Here is a 15,916-nt window from a genome sequence, read left to right as displayed (position 1 = left end):
AAGCATGTCCTAAAGAACTCTCCACTGTGTCACATTTGGGACTGACCCTCGTACCAGCCACTCCACTCACTCAAAGAAACGATGCTGCTACCTGTACAACCCTCTCTCATCAAGAAAAGCTCCTAGAGGAAAACAGCCCATCAATTTGGAAATCTCCAGTTATTTACAAAATACATTAAAATGGAAAATTTGTGGCAAGGACAATATTCACTCAACACAATCCAGAAAGCTTTCACCAAACTAAAGAGGCAACTCCAAGCTACAGATCCGACGGACTGATGAGCTGCTTGCCTGTGGCTATAATGTAACCCTAACAGTCGATACTTAATAACTGAGGGAGGGTTTTAAGAGTCTACATAGAGTTCTCCAGAGGTTAAAAAAAGAAAACTCCATGACCTCTCATTAGTGGAAAGTAACACTGATTATATCTCAAAGGAATCAAGAAGTAAAAAGTATTAACAGCGTCTCAGCAGTAACTTCATTTTTCTATTCCCTTCTAGCAGTTTAAATGTGGCATGAAATTAAAAGCATTACCTGAATCCATGAGGCCTCATCCCCATACTGGTAACATCAGGAGGATAGGGGCCACGTGGATCTTTTGGGAAAACCGCATATCTGGGTCCTAGAGGAGGGACAACAGGCGACGTGATGTTCCCGGGATAGGGGGGTGGAGGCCGGCTGAAAGCCTGGCTGACGCTCTCGGGCTGCCAGCGCGGCACCGGCGCTGAGTGAGGCACCGCCGCGGGGTCCTGCGACCCTTTCTCCTGCCGGCCTGCCAGCTTCTTCTGCTGCTGCTGCTGGAGGATGATCTCACGCAACTTCTGCCGCTGGAGGGAGAGAAACGACCGTCACGATGAGGTCTGACAACGAACGGATGGCTTCTTAAGTCCAAATATCTCCAATATGGGACTGTGGTGATGCTTAAAATACCTCAGTGTTCACAACTTTGATAAAACACCGGATGTACTTAACTATTCAACAGGTTATAAGAACAAAGTAATAATTTGGGTCCTTTTCCCCGCCACACAAGAATCATAAAATTGAACGTTTTCATATTTAATAATTCCCAAATTCATGAAGATCAAAAATAAGATGCAGAATATATCAAATTCAACTGCATTAATAGACAAACTGCATTTGTAGACAAACTCTACAAAGATAAACTTTAACATTTGTGTAGAAATTACTCAGTTTGTGAAATGAACAGCTTTCTCAAATAATACACTTAAAACACCTGTGGAGATAGGATGCGTTTTTACCTGTCTCAATTTCTCTGTCTCTGCTTGTGACATATTTACGGTATTCTGTGTATCAGTGACTCCCGAAGTGGGTACAGGTCCAGGAAGATGGGAGACGCCGGAAAACTGTTGGCTTTGAGAAGTCATTGGAGAGTGTGAAGGCGTGCAGAAGCTCCCCTCCGAGCCAGGCCTCGACTGATCAACAGTATCATGTGTGACCTGACTTGTTCCAAAAGAGTCAGACTGAGATCTCGGAGTCATTGGAGGCTGATCATAGGGGTCACGAGTAGCAGATGGGGAGACTCGGCTAAACGTGTCTGAAATACCAGGTCCAGGTGGCCTAGGCGTTTGGGGACATGCATCAGGTGGCCTGATCAACGGGCCAGATAAAGCTGCTCCTCGATTCTGTGCTGCTTGCAGGAAAGGATCCTGATTTGGCATGAGGACTGGTCTTGTCATCGAGGACCTAGTAAAACCCTCCGAAATCCTTGGCCTTGGTGTTGCTGGTGGCTGAGAGTACGGAACAGAAATCCCAGGTCTTGGTGTTCCAGGGGCATGGGCATACGGATCCGCATGCCTCTGATTAGCGGCAGGTGTAACGAACAAGTCTGCCTGTGTAGACGGCCTTGGGGTTGGTGGCTGCTGACTGTAAGGGTCAATCGTGGTGGGCCGGGGGGTTCCAGGAGGTTGAGAGTAAGGGTCTGGATTGGAGCGAGATGTTCCTGAGGGTTGGGAATAAGAATCTACAACAGGTCGTGGAGTTCCTGGGGGCTGGGAATATGGGTCCTGAGATGTTGGCCTTGATATGGTTCCAGGGTGGGAAAAAGCCCTTGAAGGATGAGCAAAAGATTCATTCAGCGCCGGATGTGGGGTTAGGGGAGGCTGGCTATATGGGTCACTTGACTGGTTATGAGGAAAGTTATCTACAGGTCTTGGTGTTAAAGTAGGCCTTTCATAAGGATCAACAGACAATCGCCTTGGTGGCTGTGACACGGATCCATAGGGATCCTGGGAAGATGGAGGGGGCTGCATTGGAGTCTTAAAAGGTCCAGGACCCCCATCAAGAGGGGCAGGTGTCAACAATGGTCGTGTGTATGGGTCAGCTATCCGCTGTCTTTGAAATACATCTGTCCTCGGCGATGGTTTAGTAAAGTGATCATTGGTTCCAGCTGCGAGAGGACCTTTTGCAGTTTGTTCGGAAACTAGAGGGGGTCGGGGGAGGCCCAAGGGTTTGGGAAACTGATCTGTCATCATGGGTCTAGGTGTGTCTGGAGGCTTTGCATAGGGGTCACTACTCGTTGTGGAGGAAGAACACACATCTCTGACTGGGGACGGCCTATTTGCTGTCGTTTCACTCATCTGAGCAGGCCTAGAGACTGAAGGCAGAGGGGCACAGCTGTCCGCCAGCGTAGCAGAGTTTCTTCTGGAAAAACTATGGCCCCCAGGAGGTGGTCTTGGGGTACCAACCATTTTCGCGTAAGGATCCATTGGAGATGGCGGTCGGGAGTGAGAGGATCCCGGCGAGAACACCTGCGGGGAGGCTGGCTGACAGGCCTGAGGCTGAGGCAGGCCCTCCTGCACGGGCACGCGGGCCGGGGCTGCCGCAGGAGGAGGGGCCTGTGGTTTTACAAACACGTCATCCGATGGCGCAGAGGTGGGGGTGCCGGGGAGCTGCTTCGCAAACAGGTCTTTATGGAACGAATGCGCCGGAGACACACTTCCGTTGCCAGGCTGGGGGGTTAGGGGGCTCTGCATCCCGCTGCTGGGTGTGTCCGAGCCGGAAGGGGCCAGGAGGGGCTGCGCTCCGAGCTGCTGCTGCTGCTGCTGCTGCTGCTCGTTCTTGACCTGCTCGAGCTTCTGCGTGGCTTCTATCTTAGCCTGCTGCTTGCACTTCTGACGCATTTGCTGTGGAGCAGGAAAGAGAAAGTGATCGCATGGTTGAGAAGAAGAATGTAATGGTCATGGGAGAAAAAAAGCGACAGAAAATTCATTTGTTTGATGTCATCCGTCACCAGACTGGGCCCGTATCAGATTACAAACTCCCGAGGAGGAGCCGTGATCAGGCATCGCACCCCGCTCATGCTGACCCCAGCACGTTGTTTACGATGTTTCCGTGAACTCCCCACATCCAATTAGACATAGCTTACTGAGGAAGGGAAGCCTATTTTTCATCTCATTTTCATACTCTAATAAGAACTATCTCCTGAAATAATGGCATGAACTGCTCTCCTCTCAAACAGCAAAAATGCAATTTAGAAGCAAATTATTAAAAACAAAAACACACACCTGTCTAAATTTCCATTCCTGTTCATGCTCTGATTCTCGCTGCTTTAATGGGTCTTTAAAGAGGTCCGAGTCGACGCGAGAACCGGGATCGACGCTGTCCTGCTGCTGCTGCCTCTTCAGCGGGTCATTTGACATCTGCACTTTATTAATGCGTAAAGCAGCTCTGTTGTCTCGGGCCTTTTGCTTTGAAAAAAGAGGAAGGAAGTTATATTCCAACAAATGTAACATGTTTCACGAAACAAAGTAAAACTATGATAAACTTTATACGATAAAGTTTGGTTAAAGAGTTGAAAAGAGCCTCCAGGCTCCCGTGTGAAGCCTCTGGACAAGGCCCCGTCTTCCCCCATGTTTAAAGCATGTGACCTCAGCGGAGGATGGGTTTCCATCACTCTGTCTGCACCAGGCTAGAGAACCCAGTAATCTATTATTTTCAATCCTAATCTTCAAGGACCCTTCAAAAATGGAAAAATTAACCTCCCCCTCCAATTGAGAGTAAAGGAAAATATTTAATCAATCCTCTAAATCTAAAATCTGGAATTTGAAGCTTAGCATTAAAGAAAACAGTGAGAAACACTAAAATTATCCTGCCTTTACCTTACCACAGTCAAGGTGAAAGAAAACAAGGCATTATCAACACATCAAAAACATTATTTTGCTTTACCCAAACATTCACTATCTCTGACAATATATGCACTGAAAGCCAAGTTGGAAAATAAATGCATATATTTTTCAAAAACAATCATGTCCATTTAATATGCTTTAAGAGGGAAGCCAGGATTTGGATGAAGCTGAAAACCTTAATCTGCCTCTTTGGGAGAAAATAATTCACCATCTAAACTGTGACCCTTATTATAAAATATCCTGACTATTTCTCACAAAGGTCATGTTTCAAAAGCTCCTTAAAGGTGTCCAGGTATGTCTCTTTCAAAATACATAAAGATTCTTCATTAAACTTAATACAAAAAAAAGCTTATTGTAGAAGAAACTGAGGCACGCTAACGTAGCCTCAAAAATTAGTACTCTTTTGAAGAGATGAAACTATTTTTAAGTGAAATGAGGGGCACCTGAGTGGCTCAGTAGGTTAAGCCTCTGCCTTCAGCTCAGGTCCTAATCTCAGGGTTCTGGGATCCAGCCCCGTATCAGGCTCTCTGCTCAGCAGGGAGTCTGCTTTTCCCTGTATGAGCTCTCCCTCTCTCAAATAAATAAAATCTTTTTTCTAAAAAAGTGAAATGAATTAAACATGCTCCTTAAATTACTGATTTCATCTTCAATATCGTGGTTCTAATTAACCAGTTTATGAAAATACCACATTCTACCTTAACGCATAATAAACTAGGAAATCACCATAAAAACAAAGCTGTTTATTAATTGTGCGAGTATTAAGATGTATTTTGTGCAATGGTAAATCTTTTCATTAACCCAAGACAGTAAAAATACTTAACATAGGGACGCCTGGGTGGCTCAGTCAGTTAAGTAAGCGCCTGCCTTCGGCTCAGGTCATGATCCGAGGACCCTGGGATGGAGTCCCACACCGGGCTCCTCGCTCAGCGGGGAGCACGCTTCTCCCTTTGCCTGCATCTCCCCCTGCTTTTGCACTCTTTCTCGCTAACAATTAAATAAAATCTTAAAAAAAAAATAAAGAATCTGATACATGGGAGTTTTGGTAAATACCACGTAAGGCGCTCTTTCCTGTGAGCTGGCTTTTCTCCACAGCTTGGCAATCTGCTTCACTCTGGTGGTCCAGTCTGCAACAGAAGAGCACGTGCACAGTTACAGAGCTGAGGTCAGACGCATCGCCGTGCGGTGCTGACAGCTCAACTTAGTCTGGCTACGTTCTCCTAAAATGGGTGGACCTAAGTCCAGTTCTTGGTGCAGCATAAAGTTCCAGGCACAGAGTAGGCCAGACATGTATCTGCTAAATGAAGTGCCGCCTCATTAACCGTCTCGCTAGAGAACGGGGAAGCTTTTAAGTCAAATGGGCTGAGCCGCCAAGATAAAGTTAAGCCAAAGGTAACACGTTCCCTCAACCATGTAGATGCCACCAGACAGAACCGAACCTAAGAGTTCTATAAAATATCTGCACTCAAGAGAAGTCTATTAATCTGACCAAAAGAAGTAATCCTAATTATAAATAAGAATCTCACCAGCACTTGTGCACAACAAACATATGGAAAACTAACAATTTCAAATCATTTCTATGAAATTCACAGTGTCAGGACAGCAAACAAAGTGAAATATGGGTGAAATCAACAGTGATAAATGTAGAAATGATTAAGCCATTAAAAAAAAAGGTTTTAAGAAAGCCAATGAAGATGGTGACATAGCAACAGCCTTAACATGTTAACTCATGGGGTTCTAGAATCACATAATAAAATTACTAAAGAAAATTACTTTAAAAAAAATCATAGTTCTATTCTAAGGATAATGGACATTGATGCAAAGTGACTTAACAGAGCCAGATATGCTCATCTGTAAACAGCCAATGAAGGTGGGATAAAACAGTATTTGAAAATTATGTATATTCCTTTACTAGACAACCCTGTACTAAACCACTGATTTTTATTGTTGTGTAAGGTAGCATTTATTTCTATATAGAATGAATAAAGTAGCACAAAGAGATACCTGAAAGACAGGTGTCATCTTTAAGAAAATCCACTTCTGGGCAACCTCCAGGTTATTTAAAAGAGCTATAAGCTGGGTTGCCTGGGTGGCTCAGTGGGTTAAAGCCTCTGCCTTTGGCTCAGGTCATGATCCCAGGGTCCTGGGATCAAGCCCCACATCCAGCTCTCTGCTCCGCGGGGAGCCTGCTTCCTCCTCTCTCTCTGCCTGCCTCTCTGCCTACCTGTGATCTCTGTCTGTCAAATAAATAAATAAAAATAAATAAAAATTAAAAAATTTTTTTTAAAAAGCGCTATATGCTGGTAGCAGGGAAATGACTCTAAGACAGAGTGTGAATAACGTTTTCTATCCTAGTCTGTCTGGCAACATGAACTCACCATAATTAATCAATGTTTGCTTAAAAATATTCTATAAATGACATTCTATTAATCTAAATAGTTCATCCTCTGGTTAAGCAGAATTTTCAAAAAGGGTACCTTTATACCATCTGACTTTTTCAAACAGGCTGGACTGCTAGGGAAAGGGGCAAATACTACTGAGTTAGCTTGGTTGGGAACAGACTCTGAGAATAGGGTCTGATTGAGCCTAACTGTACTCTTGACTACACATTGAGTTCCTGTTCTAGATTTTTTTTTTTTTGGGTAGAGTTACACAGGTAACACAACACTGAGTTTCACATTTAGGAAGACTGCTAAGAGCAGGAAAACATTATTTCATTAACTGAAATTAACTTTTAGGAAATATGCAAAGGGATACAGGGTCTAGGACTGAGAAAATGCAAGATCTTTCCAGACACCTACGGAGTCTTCACATGGTATGCAGTTGTACCTGATGAAATTTAGTGGTGATACACGGTCTTTCTACTACAGTAACAAAAAAACAATCAGGCACTGCACATGCAGGAAAGCTGGTAACACAGACAGCAATACTATATCCATGAATTACCAGGGAATTCCTCCTTCAGGTTGGGGAAATTAATGTTTGTGTAGAGAACGGGCGCTACTGTTGCCATTTCTCCCAGAGCCTCCTCCTTCTCCCACTTCAGTGTACTTCTCTGGGCGTTTGACATTGTATCGTTTTCTCCTTCCCCCATGGGAGCTGATGATGTCCAAGAGCTGTTAGGATCACTTGCCATTGGATTAAATGCTGGATTTTTATCCCTGGGAAATAATAAATAACTTGACTTCATACACATAAAATTACTTTCTAAATACTATGGTCAAGTAAAATTTCCTTAAGACCTCTTCTTATTACAAAGTAGATAACATGTTAGATAATTTTTAGCAAAGATCCTAATATATGTAACATACACTTATGCAGTACAAAGCAACTTAAGATAGACCAATTAACATTTTTATAATAAAAATTATTGCAACTTAAGTTTCCACGGAAAACGAAGCCGATGATACCTGGCGTCAGCATAAGGAGACTGTGCTATGGCAGAGAAAGTTCCCAATCCACTTCCTGGAGGCAAAGAATTGTGTGGGAGATGAGGGCTGGGTCCGATAAGGCCATTCATGAGTGGCATCCGGGAAAAAACATCTTTGAAGAAGAAAACAACAATTCAGTTTGCATATTATTCATAAATAACTTTTTAAAAGCAGCTTATTTTTGAGTAGTATTTCCAAAGAAACATTCCTAGCACTCTTTAAAAGTAGGCTTTTTATTTCAACATGAAGCTAAAATATTGCACAAAGAGTAGTTTTTAGTTATACTATTTTGCAATATGGTCTCTGTACTTTTCCCTACTTCATCACAGTATACTGCAGAGAGCATGTGTGTTGGAGTTTGACAGCCTTGGGCTTGAAGCTTGATTTCTGCTACCCATTAAAAAAGAGTCAGTTACTGCTTCTACACCATGAAGCTACTCTGTGACGTCACTGTCACAATGGATGGGCGTTCTCAGCATGGTGCCTGGCATGCGGCGAGCTACTCCTTACATATCAGCTCCACAGAAAGAATGACTCTGCAGCAAATGCTAGTAAATTTCATCAAATATTCTCTCCTTCATTCAAAATTTACAAACAGATGGCTCTTTATATTTTACCCCTGTTGGTGTTAATACAAAAAAACCATCCATGATTCTTAAGTTGGTATGTGGTCTAAAATTATTTGGAACAAGCAATATTTCATCTACCATTATCAAACAGATGATTATTGTTAAAAATACATACATTCTGTTTTGGGCCTCATTTTCATTACGTGCTTGCAGTTTCAACCCACACACATTTTAACTCTCATTCCAGCTTATTTACAAGCTTCAAATCTCTGATCATCTTCTTCCTAAACAGCCAGTAGGCAAACCGTAGTAAGACCACCATGTGCATCCCCTAACTCTCCTCAAGCAGGTAACGCCAACTTTGATTATTATGATCCTCTACTGGTCTGAACTATTGAGGAACAGCCAACTGTCCTTATCTGCACAGTTTTCTGTACCTTCAAAAACCTCCTCCCAATCTAGAGACCTACTCTGAAGTAGTAAGCACATGGCCTCTGTTGCAACACCCAGAGTAACAGTAGGAGACCCATGTCTACGTCAACAATCAATTATACAAATGGATATACAGTTACAGAGTTGGCTAATATTTGGCCCAACTGGTGTAATGACAGAGAACTCCTAACAAGGACTTTGTCATGCCCTTAGAAAAAAGAACCACCAGGAGCCGCATCTCACCCACAAGTCTGGTACTGCATAACGTCCTGTCACCTAAACCAGATCCTCTAACTGGAACAACTCCGAGTTTAGACATCTCCAGTTCTTAGGGAGGACTCTGGGACGGATTACCACAGGCTTTCAGGATTTTGTCTCAAGGACTTCTACAAGCTATCTGACTTCCCAACTAGGGCTTATTCTACTAAGTGCTGGAGCTGGACCCACTGGATAAGAACACAACAGTGACAAGTGTCTCAGGACATCTATGTTCCCTTCAAGGAGGAGATCAGGGAACAACACTTCTGCTTTTATCCCAAGCAGAATGTTACCTCTATTTTCAGTTTCAATGAAAAGTAGGTTCCATTAAGGAATGTTAAGATTTGACTGAAAAATCTCAAATGTCTTTCATGTAATTAAGAGAAACAAAAGCTTCTTTATTGATAATGACAATGTGATCCATGTCAGCACTATCTCAACCACAACATGACCACATTGAACCCTTTCATAATAATAGTTTATGAAGCATTTCCCTATATGCCAAACACTGTTCTGAAAGCTTTACATGTATTACCTGTTGGATCCTCACCACCACCTAGGAAACGGGTTATCACATGTAGCTCCTTTGAAGCAAAGACCCAGAGGTTAAATAACTTGCGCAAGGACACGGAAGTAAATGCAAAGCATTTTTCTTTTGTCACTATTTTAATTAAGAAGTGTTGTCTCTCAGTCTCTGTCGTCTACCGTACAACTCAACATGATTGATACCGGCTTATAAAAGTAATGTTTCAAGGCATGAATCATAGTAATGATAGAAAAGTTACTTCACTTAACCTTCCGCTAACGTGATTTCAAGTTATTCTATCCCAATCTTCTTGAAATTTCCTTTCTCCGCTCTCTGACCTTCTGTATCACTGGGCTAACACTGCATTCCGGCACCCTTCCTGAACTACTGCTACTGAAGTGACTCGGCTGAAGATTACCAGCAATTTTACTGTCCAATGAAACATCTGTCAAGCATTCATCCTACCCGACTTTGTCCCCTATCTCTAACAATCCTCATCTCTAAGATCCTAGGCCTCTCATGCAGTCTCCATCACTGCTTTTTTCACTTTCACATAACTCTTAAAAAGGAGAAAGAAAAGGAACATCTAACTGCATATCTAATATAAGTCTGGAGAGTTAAGCTTGTAATTCATCACATTTAAGAGTTCTTCAAGATTCTGTACTCTACAGCACATATTGCCTAACAGCCACAAGTAACTCCGCCTGTAAGAACAATGTATATCGTCATTTCCAACGAACTAACAGTGGTCTGAAACTAAATGTTATACCTCTACTGCCCTCTAACACTAACACACACAGACACACACACCCAGTCCTCTCTGTTCTGCGCTTCTAGTATACAGCCTGATTACCTGTAGGCAAGCCTGGCTCCCATCAGTCTACTTCACTTTTGTCCCACTTTCCTAGTACCTTACAACCACTCAGGAGCAGAGTCCTCTGTGTTCTAACATCCCTGTCTCTCATATCCACTGCTTTTTTTCAGTTAGCACTGCAGATACACTTACATGCATGGAACCCAAATTTTCACCTAGTCCCAACCACAATAAACTCATTAGTATTAACCCTTGTCTCGAACTCCTTCCCAATACTGCCGAAACCTGTAACCCATCAGGTCACATCACTGGTGTGAGATCTCGGATGGCTCTAAGTAACCCGCAGAAGAAAAGGCCAACTGCCACTGCCTATTTTCACAGCCATTTACGTACAATCTAGACCCAACGTGCATTTTCTACTTTTGCTCCTTAAACGCTACTCACCTACTCTTCCTTTGCTCTAGAAAATGTTCAAGTTGCCATTACTGAATATCTATGTGTCACTATGTATGTGGCCTCATCATGCTTAAGTCAGAACTGTTATTCTCCAAAACATGATATCTTAATGACTTTGAAGGTCCTACTTGAACCATGGTCTACTATGATATAAACTAGCTGTACACCTGAAAGTCTACGATAGCAGGATGAAAACTCCTTCCAGGAGTCTCTCTCATCTGTGTATCACACATAAGCACCTAACAAAACAAAGGTATCCCCTCAAAACCTTTCAAAAATGAGCCTACACTGTGAGAGGATTTAAATCATCACAGTGAAATTGTTTATTTAAAAATGCATCTTGGGGCACCCTGGGTGGTGCAATCAGTTGAGCCTCTGACCCTTAATTTCAGCTCTGGTCCTGATCTCAGGGTCTTGAGCTCAAGCCCTACATCGGGGTCTGCTTAGGGTTCTCTTTCTCTCCCTCTGCCCCTCCTCACTTTCTCTCACTAGCTCTCTAAAATGAATAAATCTTTTTAAAAAAAGAATCTTTGGAGTGCCTGGGTGGCTCAGTCAGTTAAGTGTCCAATTCTTAATTTCAGCTCAGGTCATGAGCTATTGTGAGATTGAGTCCCCCTTCGGGCTCTGTGCTGGGTATGGAGGCTGCTTAAGATTCTCTCTCCCTCTTATCCTCTGCTCCTACCCTCTTCCCCCTACCCATGAGCACATGCCCGCTCTCAAAAAAAAAGCATCTTTGATTTGATTTCTAAAATCATTATTTTCCATTTCAGAAAACATGGAGATACGGGTTTTTTATTATGCTGAGAAGAGAAATACTGAAGTGTTGCACTCTTAATCATTAAGGAAACATATGGGAACAATTAAGACAAGAAGCACTTATGATGAGTCTATTTTATCCAGATGTAAATCACATGTTTAGTCTAGAAAAAAATCAAGGTAAATTTATGTTTAGAGGCTAAACTGGCAGAAACTAAAATATTTTAATTATGTGCATTATGACATTTTTCATGTATATACAAAATTGGTAGTAAAGATAACATTAAATTATTTGCATATTTCAGCACTTTTACAAAAACAATGTAAAGGGTTAGAAAAACATCATTAAATTCCTTAGCTCAATATACCCGCATGAAGCCGTAAGACCAGGGTACGGAGACGGGACCCTGCGCTCAAATCACCAAGCACCCACATCACCCCACGGGATTCCAACCACCTCCACGGAGAGTCCCACACCTGTGGTGGTTTCCCTCACGTACCTTCGCAAATTTTAAGTCTAAGTCATCCAATTTCAGCTCTCCAGAAACACGGAGAAATTAGATTATCTGGCAACTAGTTACAAGTAGGTAGAAGAAAACTGACCCAAGACAGATTTCTACAAAATTGGAGATCTGAAGTTGACAGTGGAAAAATGTGGCAGATTTACTCTGAAAGGATGCGCTGAGCACACACTCCATGGGGGAGCAGACAGTGACAGGGACAGATATGACCCCAGCCTTCAAGGAGCTCACGGTCTCAAGGAAAAACCGTAACTATCCAAAAACCGTAACTATCCAAACAGGCATCCACAGCTGTGCCACCTGCCACAATGGAAAGATGGGGCCGTGTGTGCAGGTGGCTATCTGCTCACTCGGGATATGACAGGGAAGCCGAGGCCGGGCAGCCAGGTGCAGGGGGTCAGTCTCCAAACGTGTGCGCAGGAAGGGCCGACTGAAGGGGAACTGCCAGTAAAGACAGCAAAAGAACTCTGGTCACAAAGTAGATCCCAGAGGGCTGGGGAAGTTCATGGGGGTAGGGGAGTGACTGAGATAAATTCAAATTAAGTGTTGTTCCATTGCCACAAAAGAGAGTTTTCTGCTTTCGGTTTCTATACCTTATTTCTAAGGGACAAGGCTGATTTGCTTCAGCAACAGCAGAGAAACTGCACGAGGGTACTTACGAAACTTTTCTAGAGGTGACGTACCCTGACTGTGTATGGGCACCAGCTGCGGCGCTGGGGGCGGGGGAGGCTGCGGGAACGTGGCCGGCTGAGTGGCTGCAGGACTCAGCACAGCAGTGAACAAGTCTTCGACATCCTTCCCTCCAAGCTCTGTGACACAGAAGGACAGTGACAGTGAGATTAAAACAAAAGACTATCGGAGCCCAAGTACACGGAATGCAATTTTCATAGACTCGAAGTATACAAACGAGTACCTGGAATTTTATATAACTTCCCAAGAATTGCTCCTAGGATAAAACAAAGAAACACAAATATTAACAACTACCACGTCAACGTACTGACACAATACAGCATTTGACACAGAAATGATCAGGAGAGAAGTTCAATGACAAAGAAGCATGCAGAAATCTTTGAAAATCATATTTACTCAAGTCTTTTAGAAAGCCTAGATGTGGGGCAAATATTTTACCATCTGTGACCATCTTGTCTAGCTCAGGACTGAGGATTCCGTCCAGCTGCTCTTCACTTAATGGTCGGGAGCCTGGATTGACACTTGGCTGAGGCAAAGAGGACGGGTCATCAGCAACAGGACCAATATCTATTCCGGCTATAGGAGTAAAGTAAACAGATTACAAGTGAATTCTGAATATTCAAATAAAATGCACAGCACTATTTACCTGCATCAACATACAACAATATGATTAAAACAGAGCAATGAAAAGTTTGTAATTCTAAATTAATCATGGTTCTTGTTTCAATTTGCATGGTCAATCGGTATAAAGCAGGCACAATGTAAACTTAGGTGCCACTTAAAGTTTAATCAAAGTAAATACATTTCCTGAGGAACAGAAGAACGCACGTGGTTCTAAACTGCCACAAAAAATAAGCACTACATCATTAATATAGTAATCTACAAGAAGATTTGATATGTAGTATTTAATATGTAAGTGATTGCTTTAGCTTGGAAATAGTAATTTCCAATGTATAGTTCAACAATCACCTATAGTGTGTGACACAGGAGGGACAGACTTTCATGAAAGTTAATGCTCTAAAATTCTCAATGTTTAGTCAACGTTATCCTTCTGTGAATAATTTCGACCACAGATCATATTTTGGAAATATTCTGTAGCCACAAAACAAGATATAGATTATATTTATAACATAACATGGTTTATTTCATACAAATTGGTTTCCAGGCAAAAATCACATTGAAAAGTGGTCTACCATCTACTTTATCATGCTCTCTCAGTACTACTACCATTAAAAACTAAAATTTAGTCTCCCCTTATATACTCTTGTATTAGGAACTAACTCTATAACATGTGGGTAATACTATAAATTACACAATAAGAAGAATAAAACCATTCATTAAAAAAAAAAAGGAACTAGTGACAAAGTCATCCAAAGCACAGCACAGCCGTACCGAGCTTTAGCTGCCCCCACAAAGGGAAAAGCGAGGGTGGATTAGTGACAAATTAGCACTCTAACAGTACGCATGCACCTACAGGCTGTTTCAGCTGAAATCACTATAGAAAAGACTACGTCTAGTCAGCCGTCATCCATGGCTCAGTTTCTTACCAAATGGAAAAGGTGAGCTCTCAACCTGGAAAGTGCATAAATGAAGACCTACAAGACCCAAACCGAATAAATGGAGGGTTACCACAGGAGCGGGAGGTGAGAGCCACGCAAACAAAGAAGAAACAGGACACAGCAAGACTGCAGGGCGACAAGCCTGAAGTCTGATGCCATCAGAAAGACGACAGAAATTAACTTGCTATCTCCTCTCCTACAGCAAAGGGGCTGAGGTAGATCAAATAAAATGATGAGTTCGTTGACAAGCCAAAACAAACTTTCTTTCCATTTCAGAGAAGACTAAACTTATTCCACACACACGAGCACACACACACGCCTTTCACCATATCATAAAACAGACACTAGACAAATACAGACATAGATACCTGAATGATCAACTGATTTTGCAAGGTCATCGGAAATTATTCCAAGAATGTCATCATCTGTGTTTAAGACTTCAGAAATATCAGCTAAGGGGTCATCAGTCGTACCTAAGCATAGCAAGTATATTTTTAAAGTCTCAATATTGTCCTAGACATTAAGTTCTAAAACACACTCACTCGTTCAACCATTCACTAAACATCTAGACTATAGCAGATACGGAGTTAAGTGCTAGAATCGTAAGATTATTACTTCTAAAGTAAGGAATTTTTCAAAGAAAACACACACCTACGTTTTGAATAACAAAACATTAAAAATTAAGACTACTTCTTGTTTTGTGACTGTTTGTTAACAATAAAACTTAAAGACCAATAAGAGAAATAAAGGCAATAAAAGTAAAATAGAATGCTCTAAGAAAGCAAAAAAAAAAAAATGCATTAAGAAAGTGACATTTCTAAAAGTGACATCTAGAAAATAAGACACGGAAGATAAATATCAAAGTCAAATGCATTTAGAAATTCCTTGTAAAATATAAAGGAGTACCATCTAGTTAGATGCCTACTTCCAACCTTGATCTTAATACTGATTAATCATTCATGTACTTGTTCAAAAATACTCCCGGACCCACAGAATCATGTCTATGGATTACGTTAACAGGCATTGTCCCAGACACTGGGAATTCAGAATAACCAAAGCAAGTGCTCGCTCACTTTGTTCACTTTCTCAGAGGGAGCCAGCAAATACATGACAGCAGTGTACGTGCTATGAAGATAACAGTAAGGACAAAGGATTAAGAATAAGATGTGGAGATGATAAAGTATTAGATAAAGTGGTCAGGGAAGACCATTTAAAGGACATGACCAAGGATTAATGTAAATGAGTAAGGGAGTAAGATGCATAAAGATGGAGAGAACACTCCAGGCAAAGGGAAAAGCAGACGGAAAGACGGAAGCAGGAGGGGTTTTGCCAAGTGTGGTCTGTGTGGTTGACTACAGCAGTGAAGGGAAGGAGGGGGGTAGGAAATAAAAGGCAGCTAAAGTGAGATTCCATATGGTTTTCTAAGTCATGGTGAAGGCTGAGTTCTATTCAGAAACATAAAGCAGAACGGGAACTTGTTGGAAGGTGGATAGCTAGAAGGGGACATGAGTGATATCTGAAAGGGAAAGCGCTGGCTTCCGTGTGTAGAACAGACTGAGGGAGGTGGGCGTAGGGAACGCTGGCAGCAGGGCTGGCCTGGAGACCTATCAAGAGGCTGCTGCTGTAGTCAAGTGAGAGGTGGTCACACCAGGCACTCTAGAGCAGGAGGGGGAGTGGAGGTAAGACGTGGTCGACTCTGGGCTACCTCCTGAAGCAGAGACAAATCTGTGGGCGCATCCGGGGCGCAGTGTCAGATAACAGA

At 42.4% G+C, this 15,916-nt stretch overlaps 1 protein-coding gene across 12 annotated transcripts in view; it reads right to left on the bottom strand.

The window, feature by feature from the left end:
• KMT2C (lysine methyltransferase 2C) overlaps positions 1-15,916 on the bottom strand; it is a 206,982-nt gene that overhangs the window by 40,431 nt on the left and 150,635 nt on the right. For 10 of the 12 annotated variants that reach the window (XR_004380607.1, XM_032840119.1, XM_032840125.1 and 7 more), the window contains 10 exons: positions 14,523-14,627; positions 13,034-13,171; positions 12,819-12,851; positions 12,565-12,714; positions 7,553-7,685; positions 7,089-7,303; positions 5,196-5,269; positions 3,525-3,707; positions 1,260-3,143; positions 535-827 (listed from right to left, as the gene is read on the bottom strand). Coding sequence is in view for 11 of the 12 variants with exons in the window: in XM_032840119.1 (XP_032696010.1) it covers positions 535-827; positions 1,260-3,143; positions 3,525-3,707; positions 5,196-5,269; positions 7,089-7,303; positions 7,553-7,685; positions 12,565-12,714; positions 12,819-12,851; positions 13,034-13,171; positions 14,523-14,627 (3,208 nt within the window). In the remaining variant the exon portion in view is untranslated. The remainder of the gene's footprint in view (positions 1-534; positions 828-1,259; positions 3,144-3,524; positions 3,708-5,195; positions 5,270-7,088; positions 7,304-7,552; positions 7,686-12,564; positions 12,715-12,818; positions 12,852-13,033; positions 13,172-14,522; positions 14,628-15,916) is intronic. The other 2 variants (XM_032840126.1, XM_032840130.1) reach the window with 1 other exon arrangement.

This window comes from Lontra canadensis, unplaced genomic scaffold (genome assembly GCF_010015895.1).
Source record: "Lontra canadensis isolate GAN:19392208 unplaced genomic scaffold, GSC_riverotter_1.0 scaffold111, whole genome shotgun sequence".
Classification (NCBI taxonomy): Eukaryota; Metazoa; Chordata; class Mammalia; order Carnivora; family Mustelidae; genus Lontra; species Lontra canadensis.
Note: the sequence above shows the minus strand (reverse complement) of the source record. Positions and strands in the feature narration are given on the sequence as shown.